The sequence below is a fragment of the Lepisosteus platostomus genome, chromosome 5, assembly GCF_059453375.1.
Source record: "Lepisosteus platostomus isolate fLepPlt1 chromosome 5, fLepPlt1.hap1, whole genome shotgun sequence".
Classification (NCBI taxonomy): domain Eukaryota; kingdom Metazoa; phylum Chordata; class Actinopteri; order Semionotiformes; family Lepisosteidae; genus Lepisosteus; species Lepisosteus platostomus.
Window position 1 is genome coordinate 19,231,469 of NC_142615.1, and position 13,901 is coordinate 19,245,369.

The following is a 13,901-nucleotide window of genomic DNA, read 5'->3' on the forward strand; positions in this document are numbered from 1 at the left end:
AACAATTATGGAATATGGACAAATTCAAACAATTTATGAAATATGAAATAGAAATCTTGCTTATCAGTGTAGAAGAAATACTGCCAGTTGGCAAGAAACGACAGCATTGTTTTTCTCTAACCAAAAACCTGCATAGGGAGATCAAAATCCACTTGAAAAAATCCACTTGAGATTTTTTCGTTGGGGAGGAGGGTTGTGGAAGGGCAAACAAATAAATCTGTTCCGTTACGAACGGCTAAGGTCGCAGGTGATTCACTCCTCTTGACTAGGTCGCGCTAGGAGGTGCAGAGAAGTTTATATCCGGCTGAAGAAACTCATCTTTCTCAGCTCCGCTTCTCTATTGTTTTGAAGCTGTGGCCGCGCTAACGAATGACGTCATTATACTGCGCGACTCTGCATGTATTTCACCCACGTGTGGATGACTGAATAATTTTCTTTAAAGAAAGTTGTTGTTTTTCTTTAAAATAACTTCAGGTTCTGAATACGTAACGTCTTGTCGACTGTGTTTATGCTTGAACAGAGCACAGCCCTGACAACAGGATCTGTGAAGAATAAAAAATAAGTTGTTCTGTTTAAACTCCGGAAGTCAGCCTTTGTTTCTGACCGACTCTGAAGAAGGATGGCGGAGTGCTTGTTAAATCTGCTAACCCAGCTTGACTCTTTCATGCACGTTTTGCTCAAATCGATCGTGTATGAAGTGTCAGAAGTTTTTGGAAACAGGATGTGTGATTCGGAGGACGAGTTTCAAGACAAACTCCGCAGCGTCTCCCAGATCCTGGTGAGACGGGCCGTGTTTAAAATCACACAGTGTGTGGAGGACAGTGTCGGGAGTGAAATGGCGCAACTGAAGAAGGAAAACGAGAGCCTGAAGTGGAGATTGCAGCTGAGGGAGAAGGAGTCGGGAGCAGGAGGAGATCAGGAACCGACAAACAGTGTTGGACACACGCTTCCCTGTGAAGTCTCTGCAGAAATAAAAGAAGAAATGGATACGGAACTGCAGCTCTCAGGTCAGTGAGGTGACTTGTATGAAGTCAGTATGTGTGTTTAAAACCAGTGTCTATAACTTCCTCACTGGTGAGATTTTTTAAATAACAAACTTTATTTTTAAGAAAACATCTCGTAAGAGTAAACATTCTCGTTATCTAACAAACTATGAAACTGTCATCAAAAAACTTTCCTCACTGGTGAGAATATAGTGCAGAGATGCAGAGTGAAGTGGGAAAGACTTGTGTGATGTAGCAACGGGATTCTTTACTGGAAACTGAACTGTTTTGTCCGGTTACGGTGCTGAAAACACCTCGTTCGCATTCAACAATTGTTCCACTGAATCAATTTGTAATCCAACGTCATTATGAAACAACATTTATAAATATTGTATTTACGTTGTATTGGTCTAGATTTTATATGTATACTAATGATTGTGTACATAAAAATTATTTCAATTGGTTTAAGTATTACCGTCCTCCACGGTCTGTGTCTGTATTAACTCCTCTGGAATATTAATCCAGTGTGTCTGTATTAACCTCTCTAAGTAGGCTGGGCAAACGATTTTTAATTTTTTTTAAAAAAGAAATAAAAAATGAGATATAATGATGTGTTCCTGCTTAACTTAGACATGGCACGACTTTAAAACCTATAAAAATAGGTTTCGAGAGTTAAAAACCACTTTTTATGCGCGAAAAATGGGTGATTTTTCTTCCTCGTGATCAGCTCAGAATCTTTGTGTACGCTGTAAGGTTTTTACTTCTTAATTAAACGTTTAAAATACACGAATTTCATAAAGACAACACACGTTTCGAAGAGAAAAAATCCCATTCTTTTCTCTTCCTGGTGTGTGAAACTGATCAGCAGGTCTTTTTTCCCCAATCAGAGGCTCTGAAAATAGCGTACCGCCCACTGCGCGCCGTCAGAGAGGGGCGCGGCACCGAGAGAGGGAGGAGGTGCGGAGCTCAGCAGTACAGAACGAACATTCTGCTGCCTGGAGCGCTTATGGCAGCGATCGCGTCTGCATTTATAACTTAGTTTTTAAAATTAATCAAGCAATATGAAGCATCTCTTTTTACTTTTAAGTCACTTAATTATCATTAAGCACAATTTTCTCACCACTTAGACTACTTTTTGATACCATCCTTAGACAAAGCAGAAACTTCTTGTTCTGTCTAATGACATTACAAGTGAAAAGATTACAGAATTTAATCGTCTTTAATTTTGTTACGTTATACAGTTTAGAAACGTTTCATCCATATAAACACCACAAAACTATTCTCGATTGTATTTCTGAATGGTATGTTACACTTAGTTCACTGTTTTAATTACGCCTAATTAAGAAAGTTAGGTGTTAGCATAAACTATTACCAATCAATATTAAATTTAGCACTGTAATAAGTTGTTGCACTTTCCCCCGCATCTTGTAAAAATATATTTTCATTGTTCAAATATACATTAAATCTGACTATCATATAATAAGTTAAATACAAAACTAAAGAAGAAATAGGTTTAAATATAATTCAAAATATTTTGCTAACAATGTTAACTGTTTATAAATAAATTGTATTAACTAAAGAGTAGGATGGCACAGTTGTTAGTTTGCTTTTTGTTTTGTTTCTTTTTCATAAATACAACAGTAGTACCTGATGTCTCAGTGGCTTTCAAAATTAAATTATGCATGCAAACCTGTGAACTAGAAAGATAACTAAGATATCCATCCATTTATAATGGTGGCAAAGTGGTTAGCATTGCTATCTTGGAGCACTGGGGTCCTAGATTCAATTCCTGCCATCCTGTGTGTGTGGGGTTTGCATGTTCTCTCTGGGTTACATGGTTTTTCTCCATATGTGTGATATGACTCCCTCTCGCACTCCAAAACATACTGGTCAGTTAATTGGTTTATGGGAAAACTGGCCCTGGTGTGTGTGTGTTTGTGTCTGTCCTGTGATGGACTGGCGCTATGTCCAGGTGTATTCTGCCTTGTGTCCATTGCTTACTGGAATAGGCTCCAAATCCTCTGTACTGGATAAAGAGATTAGAAATAGATGGAACTATACACAGTGTTAGAAACCCACTATGAAATGGCAGCATCTCACTGAGAATAAAATATTTTATAGTGCTGGCCTTTCCACCTCTCTTGCACATCAGTATCCATACCTAGTTATTTAAACAAATTGCCTCTAATTATAAACATCTTAATATGCTGGCTCTGTGGATCCGCATCAGCTATGTTTGCCCATTCCTTCAATTCATGTGCATCCAACACACAGTTCAATGCTAGTAACTGCACAAAATCTAAAATACAATCCTCATTTCAGTATCTATCTAAACATACAGTCTGTTAACTTCATCATCTTCATCAAAAGTATGCCTAACCCCATTAGAAAGTGTTCTTGTTATCAGTGTATTCCTTAGCTTTCCCAAAATTATCTTCTTCTTACCAACATCTCTAGTCTTTTATCCTGCAATAACTCAGCCAACACTTAAATCCCCAAAAGCTGCTTGTGTTAATTTCTTTAAATCACAAATATCATGTGTAAATACTGGCCATTTAATACTCTGCATTGTGGGATAATAATTTATTTTAAAGGGAACTAGAGAAACTAAGAACTAGAGAAATTAAGAAAGGCTTTTTTTTCTAGAATTAATAAATGCACATCCTGTTCACTGGGGAAATTAAATCCACACTGAGCAATCTTCAATATGTTCAGAATATGACAGCGAGAATCCTATCAGGGATGCATTACACCTGTTTTCAAGTCCTTGCACTGGTTACCTATCAGGTTTCGAGTCAACTTCAAATTCCTCATCCTCATTCAGTACCTACAGTATATGGCTTATTATCTGTCTACTCCCCCACCTTTGTCCGTCTGACTCTGGTCTTCTAGCTGTCCTCAAGAACATCTACATTCTGTGGGTGACAGGGTCTTCTCTAGCTGCACCCCAGAGCTCTCAATTTGTATTCCCAGTGATATCAGTCACGTACCCTGAGTGCATTTAAATCTAACCTCAGAACCTTTCTTTTCAGAAGACTTAGTGTCTGTATCTGCTTCATTTTCTAATTTTGGTAGCACCTCTAACTGCTTGTCTTTCTTATATGCATTTACTTTGTAATCTGTGGTCCTTTTATCTGTTTTTACATCTATTGGATTGCTTTGAGTTGCCACCTTTAATGGTGATATATCAAATAAAGTTTATTATTATTGTTATAGGGAAACATGATCAGATTTTCCCTGGTTCAGAAAAAAAGATCTAAAGTATACTAGTTTGTCACTCTTCTCATTCCCTTTGCTAAATGACTTTTCATACTAATCTGATCAATCTAACTGCCAGTTTTCTGTGCTTTCTCTATCCTGCTAGATTTGCAATTATTCTGAAAATTTTCATCTTGAAATAACTCATTTCTAAATACCTTTTTCACTGTTAACATCCTGCAGCAACTCTGCAACAAAATATACACTTAGCACAGTTCATCCTGCTACCAACATTGAATTAAAAAAATCTTATGATTTCTATATTTATATCTTTATTTAGTGGTTTCATTAGTGACAAAGGCTAAACTTTCTTGGAAAAATGTATTTTATGTGTTGCTGAAAAAACTGACTTGCTTTAACAAAATATGTTTACAAGTCCTTTCACCTGGCTGTTTACCTAAATGCCCAACTATCTGAGAAGCCCTCCATGAAACCATAGTTGCTATTAATTCATTTAGGGTTCACTGACAGAATTGCTGTTTTTTATGCATGCTAATTTCTGATTCCTCACTCTGTTTCATGTTTATAGATAAGACTATTGATCGCGAAGGGAAATTGATGTACATGTTTGCATGTTCTTTTGTAACATACACCTTTTTGTGATTTTTTTTGTATATCTAAGCAAGTGTTCCTGCATCCCTCTTCTGCACTATAGGCATGGCTTTTATTCTGTTTGCTCCATTTCTAAAACTTTTTGCTCATGTGCATTTTTGTATTTTTTACACCTCTAGCACTTTAACGTCCTTAATTTGTAGAATTAATTTGAGTTTTAGCCTTAAAAATCTTAAGTTTTCACTATCTTTTGTTTCTTGTCCTACAACTGTTATTATTGATCACCGAATTATTGTACTTGACATGACTTCATTCAGCCTTTCCTGAACGTCTATGACGGGCAGAGAGAGTGCTGTTTCTGGTGCGATCTTTTGCAGCTGACATTTCACTGTTTTAAACGAACAAGAAATTAGATTGCTCATAAATCACTTATGCTATATAAATACAGCGTAATTGCCCTCCGAAAATCCTCTTTTTCTTGTTCGTTTTAGAGACCTTGATCGAAACTGATTTTAGATGTCAGAAAGGATTTATTTTCTCTGTATTTCCTACATTGCTTTGTCGAGATTTTAACTTTATATTTAGGCTCAGATTTCAACTATAAATCGTACACTAATTAATAGCAGTAAATACTGATGTTTTGCTCCCTCTTACCACAAAAATACATATGTTTTGTAGCTGGGATGAACTTTATTTCGTACGCGTAGCTACTGCGATTTGGACACGAAGCGGTTAAAGATGGCGGCAAATCAGGCACCCAGAGGGGGGGGGGGGGGCGTCTTCTTGCCTCCATAACTAAAATGCCAAATAGGAGTGGCTTAAGCGACATACACAGTCGTGTAACTGACAGTTTGAGGTAGCCTATCGTGTAAATTTCGCTTTGTTGCTGATAGGTTAAGCTTTCGAAACTCTGCCCCAAAGTCATGTGACTGATTTTTCGCCCTGTTTCGTTGGTTAAACGCAATGATCACAAGTACCACCATAGTTACTGGGATGTGTAGTTTTTAATTCCGTTTGAATTATAACTGTACGTACTGTCTTCATATTTGGCCAGGGCTTTAAAGAGAAGGCGCGCCAAAAAAATTCGGTGCCGTCGTCTCCGCTTTAAAGGTACCCCCGTGCTGGAAGAATTTGACCTCGGAACGTTTGAACAGCGTACTCTAAGTGCATTGTTTATATACTGTACTGTGCAGTAAGTGTGTGTGAATCAACCCCTCTCTCTCTCAGTGCAGTGTTAATATACCGGAGTGTCCAGTCAGTGTGTCTGTATTAACCCCTCTCTCAGTACTGTGTTAATGTACTGTAGTGTTCAGTCAGCATGTCTCTATTAACACCTCTCTTTCAGTGCAGTTTTAATGTAATGTTATGCCCAATCACTGTCTGTATTTACCCCTCTGTCTTAGTGTAGTGTTAATGTACTGTAGTTTGCAAGCAGTTTGTCTGTTAACCACCTCTCTCTCTCAATGCATTGTTTATGTGCTGTAGTGTACAGTCAGTGTCTGTATTAACCCCTCTCTTTCAGTATAGTGTTAATGCACGGTAGTGTCCAGTCAGTCTGTCTGTGTTCACCCCTCTCTCTTAGTGCAGTGTTCATGTGCCCTCTCTCTCAGTGCAGTGTTAATGTGCTGTTATGTCCAATCAGTGTCTGTATTTACCCCTCTGTCTCAGTGTAGTGTTAATGTACTGTAGTGTGCAGTCAGCTTGTCTGTTAACCCACCTCTCTCTCTCAGTGCATTGTTAATGTGCTGAAGTGTCCAGTCAGTGTCTGTATTAACCCCTCTCTCTCAGTATAGTGTTAATGCTCTGTAGTGTCCAGTTAGTCAGTGTGTCTGTATTAACCCCTTTCTCTGATTGCAGTGTTAATGTTCTGTGGTGTCCAGTCAGTCTGTATTGATCCCTCTCTCTCAGTATAGTGTTAATGCTCTGTAGTATCCAGTTAGTCAGTGTGTCTGTATTAACCCCTTTCTCTGATTGCAGTGTTAATGTTCTGTGGGGTCCAGTCAGTCTGTATTGATCCCTTTCTCTCAGTGCACTGTTAATGTAAATGTAATGTGATTGTGATATTATTACAGTAGACTTACTTTTTACATAGTAGTTAGGTTTCTGACAAAGCTAAATCAGAACACCCCCTTATACCCACTTATTCCGCTATGTTTAAACAACCCAAATTGATTGTGAGTGTACTTGTACGCGTGTGTGTAGTTTAAAGCTTTTTAGATCACATGGCCTCAGCTATCACTACTATGCTGATGATACTCAAATATACATCCATACCAAACCTAACGCTGATGTGTCTGTCTCTATTCTTTTTAGTTGCATCTCCCATATAAAATCTTGGATGACTCAAAATGTCCTTCATCTTAACTGTGACAAGACTGAAGTCATGCTTATTGGCACCACCCATCAACTTTGTAAAACCAATGTGTAACCCTATCTGTAGATGGTCTTGTACTTGAGCTTCAGTGTAAATTGAAAAACTTGGGGATGATATTTGACGTTTGACCCATATGTGCAGCATGTTGTCAAAACATCTTTCATTCACTTCAAAAATATTGCTCCACTACGCCCTGTGTTATCACTAACTGTGGCTGAAAAGAGTTGTCTAATCTTGAATAGACTACTGTAACGCTCTACTCTCTGGGGACTCTAAATCCACATTGAACAAACTTCAGTATGTCCAAAATTCAGTAGCCAGAATCCTGACTAGGTCTAGTCACATTACTCCTATCCTGGAGTCCTTGCACTGGCTTCCTGTCAAGTTGCATGTCGACTTAACAATCCTCCTGCTCACCTATAAGGCTCTCCATGGCTTGGCACCTCAGTACCTGTCTGGGTTATCATCCTACTCCCCACCTCACAACCTTCACTCTTCTAATTGTGTTCTCCTATCTGTCCCCAAGTCCGTCTACAATCAATGGGTGACATGGCCTTCTCCTGTTGTGCCCCCAAGCTCTGGAACTCTCTCCCCAAGGATATCAGAGAGTCACATTCTCTAAACTCCTTCAAATCCAGATTCAAAACCTTCTTCTTTAGAAGACCCTTCATTGAACTATTCTTTACCCCTCTGCTCCTACTGTATTTAGTACCACCATCTACTGTCTCCTCTAACTGTGTGTTCTCATCATGCTTATTTTGTGTATTTTTTGTTGTTGGCATTCTGTAAAATGCTTTGAGAAGCCACTTTTAAAGGTGCTATATAAAATAAAGTTTTTTATTATTATTATAAAGATTTTGTCTTGTTCTGTTTACAGGTGCAGAGGCCAGTGCTCTCTCTGAGGCTGGGGAAAGGGCTCCTCTTGAACAAAAGCACAGTGAGGAGGAGTGGGGCTCCAGTCTGATGCAAGAGACAGAGCTCACTGCTCCAGAAGGGAAAAAGACTCTCAGTGAGCAGCACACAGAGAGCAGACAGATTGTTGAGGTTCTGGACTCTGTGCCCATGATGAAGATGGAGTCTGAGAGTGAGACACCTGGGCTCTTAGTATGTGATGATTTTACAAAGAAGATGAATAATCTGGACTCGAACAATATTACACAAGGCTGTAATGAACTGGGCTGTGTCTCTGAACAAGAGCACAGTGAAGAACTGGATGTCTTTAATCTTACAGAGCAGGACATGGAGCCCCAGTTGATTGACTGTGCAGAGCAGCAGACTGATGTACCTGGTGAAGAGAACATTGTTGAGATACAGCACCGAGAGGAGAGTCAGTACAGGGAGGAGCAACAGCAGCTCCTACAGGGCTTGATAATTAGGCCTTGTTCTGTTCAAGTGGAGAGACTGTCATTGCACAGTCTCAAACAATCATGTAATCCCTTAGCATCTGATGACTTTACACACAGGTTTAATAACCTGGTTACTGAGAAAATTGCTGAAAGTTTTAATGAACTGGAGAGTGTGTCTGTTCTTGGGCAAAGAGAGGAACAACTGAATGAACTGGGCGGTTTTAGTTTCAGAGAGCTGGAGAAGGAGCCCCAGATGATTCACACTGCTGAGCAGAACACTGAGGGACATAATGAAGAAAACAAATCTCACTTTCATCACACAGAGCAAGACCATTCCATGGAGCATTTGCAGAATAAGAGACCCCAGCATGATCAGAGGATGAGGAAGAATCACTCAAGGCCTTGCTCCGATGGAGTGCACAAACTGCTATTATGGCACAGGGAGGAGGAGCGTTTCTGTCAGTCTAGCATTTCAAAACCCTACCGGCACCTTCACACAGGAGAGAGGCCGTTCAGCTGCAGTCAGTGTGGGAAGAGTTTTAGTAAAATAAATCACTTACAATCACACCAGCGCATTCACACAGGGGAGAGACCGTTCAGCTGCAGTCAGTGTGGGAAGAGTTTTAGTCGGTCAGATGTCTTAAAAACCCACCAGCGCTTTCACACAGGAGAGAGGCCGTTCAGCTGCAGTCAGTGTGGGAAGAGTTTTAGTCGGTCAGGTGACTTAAAAACCCACCAGCGCATTCATACAGGAGAGAGACCGTTCAGCTGCAGTCAGTGTGGGAAGAGTTTTAGTCGGTCAGATGTCTTAAAAACCCACCAGCGCATTCATACAGGAGAGAGACCGTTCAGCTGCAGTCAGTGTGGGAAGAGTTTTAGTCGGTCAGATGTCTTAAAAACCCACCAGCGCTTTCACACAGGAGAGAGACCATTCAGCTGCAGTCAGTGTGGGAAGAGTTTTAGTCAGTTAGGTAACTTAATAACCCACCAGCGTATTCACACAAGAGAGAGGCCGTTCAGCTGCAGTCAGTGTAGGAAGAGTTTTAGTCGGTCAGATGACTTAAAAACGCACCAGCGCATTCACACAGGAGAGAGACCATTCAGCTGCAGTCAGTGTGGGAAGAGTTTTATTCGGTCAAGTACCTTAATAACCCACCAGCGCATTCACACAGGAGAGAGGCCGTTCAGCTGCAGTCAGTGTGGGAAGAGTTTTAGTCAGTCAAGTAGCTTAATAGCCCACCAGCGCCTTCACACAGGAGAGAGGCCGTTCAGCTGCAGTCAGTGTGGGAAGAGTTTTAGTCGGTCAGATGTCTTAAAAACCCACCAGTGCTTTCACACAGGAGAGAGACCATTCAGCTGCAGTCAGTGTGGGAAGAGTTTTAGTCAGTTAGGTAACTTAATAACCCACCAGCGTATTCACCCAGGAGAGAGATCATTCAGCTGCAGTTAGTGTGGGAATAGTTTTTTTCCAGTCAGGTGACTTAAAAACACCAATCTAGTCACCAGGCCAGTCACCAGTCAAGTCAACTAAAATGTCTTTTAGTGCAAGTAGGTAGAATTATCAGCATGTGACATCCGAAGAAGGCTCCACTGTCGAAACATTTATTTTCTTCTCTTTTCAGCAAACCTTTACTTGTTCCCAAAATATCTATTAGTCATAGTCACCCACTTTTGAGTTTGTCTGGTCCATTAAATTTTGACTATACTCTTATTTACAGTTGACTGAAATAGAAATAGCTCTTGTCACAGAGTTTAATTTGTGTATAGTAAAATGTTTTTAGTTTAATTCAATTTTAAAATGAATTAAGTCTACATTTAATTAATTTCTAAATTGAATTGAATTCCTTATACCCTTGGAATGTTAATTATAGTCATGTTTAATTTACAATTAAGACTGTCTCATTGGATAGGCTTGTAATTGTTTAACAGCTTTTAACTTACCATGTTAAGCAAAGAACACTCTTAAGGGAAAAAAAAGTCACACATCTGATTAAATTCTACAGAAAGAGCTCAAAGTCTTTGTTGCACAATCTAAAGTGTATTTATCCCCAGGGAGGATATATATCAAATACAAGAAATATTTATGCAATAAAGGGTAAAAAATAAAGAATAAGATATTGTATGAATCTCTTTTAATAAGAAAATCTATTTTGGCACCATTAGTAATAATTCCATATTTTAATGTTTTTTTTCACTGCAGCTATTTTTTTTAAACACTACAGGACAAGCAATATATACAGTGCCTTCAGAAAGTATTCACATCCCATTGTTTATTTCTCATTCTGCTGTGTTGCAAAGTCAAATTAAATCATATTTGAATGGGATTTTTTCCACTCTTGTAGAAGCAATTCTCTGTAATGTTAAAATTAAATTAAGTATTTATAATTGAAAATTACTTAATTGATAAGTATTCACTCCCTTTGTTTAAACAACCTAATTTGGGTCAATTATCTTGAGAGATCACACTTAATACATTAACAAGGTACACCTGTGTTAATTTCAAATTCACTGGTGTTCAATTGCTTGATAAATTGCACAATAAATATCACTGACTGTCAAAAAAACCACCAACAACAGGCAATGTTCAAAACAGCAAAAAGATAACAGGTTATGTGCAAAAACATGCAACAGCAGAATGAAATAAAGGGAATGAAATTATGGCGATCTACCTCTACCATACATTGACATGTATGGTAGAGGTAGATTTTCAATGTGTTTTTGGGTTTTTGGTAAGAAAGAAAGAAGGCGCTGTGAGTTTCAGATCATAGGTGAGAGTGAGAGAGGCTGGGAGTTTAATAGTTTGATAGTGCGGGGGTAAAAACTGTCTGAGTCTGGTAGTCCAGGCCCGAATGCTCCGGTACGGTTTTCCAGATGGTAGCAGATCATAAAGTCTGTAGCTGAGGTGTTTGGGGTCTTTGATGATGCCTAGAGCTTTCCTCAAGCACCGTCTGTCATTAATGTCCTGTATAGATGGGAGGGCAACCCCAGTGATAGACTGGGCAGTTTTCACCACCCACTGTAGGGCTTTGCAGTCAGAAGCACTGCAGCTGCCATACCACACTGTGATGCAGCCTGTCAGTGTGCTTTCTGTAGTGCATCTGTAAAAGTTAGTGAGGATCTGGGGATATATCTTAGCCTTCTTCAACCGTCTTAGGAAGTACAGGCGCTGTTGCGCTTTCTTGATCAGACAGGTGGTGTTGAGAGACCATGTGAGGGCCTCGGTGATATGGACGCTAAGGAATTTAAAGTTACTGACCCTTTCAACTTAAGCACATTGTGAAAGGTGTTGATGGGGTCTGTTAATTTAGCCTCAAACAAAAGTTAAACTAAGATGCCATAAAGCTGATTTGCTTTATCAGCCCCAGTGACTTAACGTTACATAATAACAGACAGGAACAACACCCACAGACAGGACAAACCAGACCAATGTCTGCTGCATATCAAAGGGCAGAACCTAGAGCAAGACAGAGTAGGACAAGAAGTAATTATATATCAAAGAACAGGACAAGCACTCAGATTGTGAAACAAACTTTCTTCTGACTGTATATATAAGAGCTGGGAAACCCTTGCAGTTTGTCTGTTCTGTGGGGCAGACCCAGCGCGCATTGTTGGACTTATTGAGCTCAATAAAACTGAATCCACACAAGACTGTGTCCTGCTAAGGAAGCTAAGGTTAATAATATTATTAATAATATGAGTATAGACCAGTTGTGCTAGCAGTTTAATCACCAGTGACTGCTGAGCTGAGTGTTAAGCGAGGAGTTGGCCCTGTATGCTAACACCAGACTCATATTCACTGACCTCAAGGGTACTTGTAAGTGTGATGGCAGCTCCGCTGGCAGCACTGATAGATCTGGAGATGCTATCTAGTCCAGATAAAACAGGGTCGGTTCTAGACCACTTAAGGAGGAGTATTATAAGGGCTAAAGGTAAAGGGAACATGGAAACAAAAGTTATGTATTAAGATTGAAATAAAACCTAATAATATTAATTGCTTACACTTTTATAGTGCTTTTCTGGACACTCCACTCAAAGCGCTTTACAGGTAATGAGGACTCTCCTCCACCGCCACCAATGTGCAGCCCCACCTGGATGATGCAACAGCAGCCATAGTGCGCCAGAACGCTCACCACACATCAGCTCTCAGTGGGGAGGAGAGCAGAGTAATGAAGCCAGTGCAGAGATGGGGATTATTAGGAGGCCATGATTGGTAAGGGCTAATGGGAAATTTGGCCAGGACACCAGGGTTACACCCCTACTCTTTTTCAAGAAACACCCTGGGATTTTTAATGACCACAGAGATTCAGGACCTCGGTTTTACATCTCATCTGAAGGACGGCGCCTGTTTAAAGTGTAATGTCCCCGTCACTATAATGGGGTACTAGGACCCACATGGACCGCAGGGTGAGCGCCCCCTGCAGGCCCCACTAACACCTCTTCCAGCAGCAACCTTCCCAGGAGGTCTCCCATCCAGGTACTGACCAGGCTCACACCTGCTGTGCTTCAGTGGGTTGCCAGTTGTGAGTTGCAGCTGCTGCTAAATGAATGGCGATAGTATTGTTGTTAAGTTATGAGAATATGGGGAGGGAATTAATACAAATGTTGTTTAGCAATGCTAAGTCAAGAAAAGAAGACAAACAACTTTTAAAAAAAGTTAAAAGAAGGGTTGTGCGACAAGCAAAAAGGGTAAAAAACAGGTAGTGATGGGCTGCGAGAGGTGGCGATGACGGAGAAGAATGTGAGGTGTGGAGAGGACAGAAGTATAAGCCTGGATGGGTGATAGAAGAAAGAACTGGAGTATAAATGTAAAGAATAACCTTCTGCCTTCCACCTCATAACCCTGGTGAGGCAAAAAAGAATAATACAGCACACAATAGCACAGAACGTGTGCTCAAAAGTACGATAAGCAAAAAAAAATTGGATTGCAATCTGATTGGAAGTAACAAACATTGCTTGTTGAAAAAAACTGAATGGAATACGTGATACTGTGTTTATTAAAAGTTACACAGCCGTTAAAATAGATACATGTAAAAGTAAAATGGACGCTGTCATTTCGTATAGTTTTCACTGGGATGTTATTTTGTTCAATCTTTTTATCTGTTATCTACCCGTAGAGTCTACAGTTTTAATCGATAATTTACTACTTATGTCTGTGAAACACAGTGAGAGGGAGCTCCCGTTCCTCATTCAAACTAATCAAAGCTACTGATGAGGAAAGAAAGAGTTGAGTAACTATAAATCATTTCCCACTTCAGGTAAAAAGTGTATAAAACACGATTGTGATTTGGAGAAAAGTTGTCAATGATTTGTTATTATGTCAAAAGTATTTTCTGGTCAGATTTGAGTGTATTTGTTAAATTATATCGAGTTATTAGAACAAAGTTGGTA

At 39.7% G+C, this 13,901-nt stretch overlaps 1 protein-coding gene across 1 annotated transcript; it reads left to right on the forward strand.

Annotated features, from left to right (window-relative positions):
- The first annotated feature begins 395 nt into the window (after positions 1-395).
- LOC148664528 (uncharacterized) lies at positions 396-13,901 on the forward strand. The gene is made up of 2 exons (XM_088631516.1): positions 396-1,007; positions 8,045-13,901. Exons 1-2 carry the CDS (start codon positions 620-622, stop codon positions 9,961-9,963), a joined length of 2,307 nt encoding a protein of 768 aa, XP_088487642.1. The 5' UTR covers positions 396-619; the 3' UTR covers positions 9,964-13,901.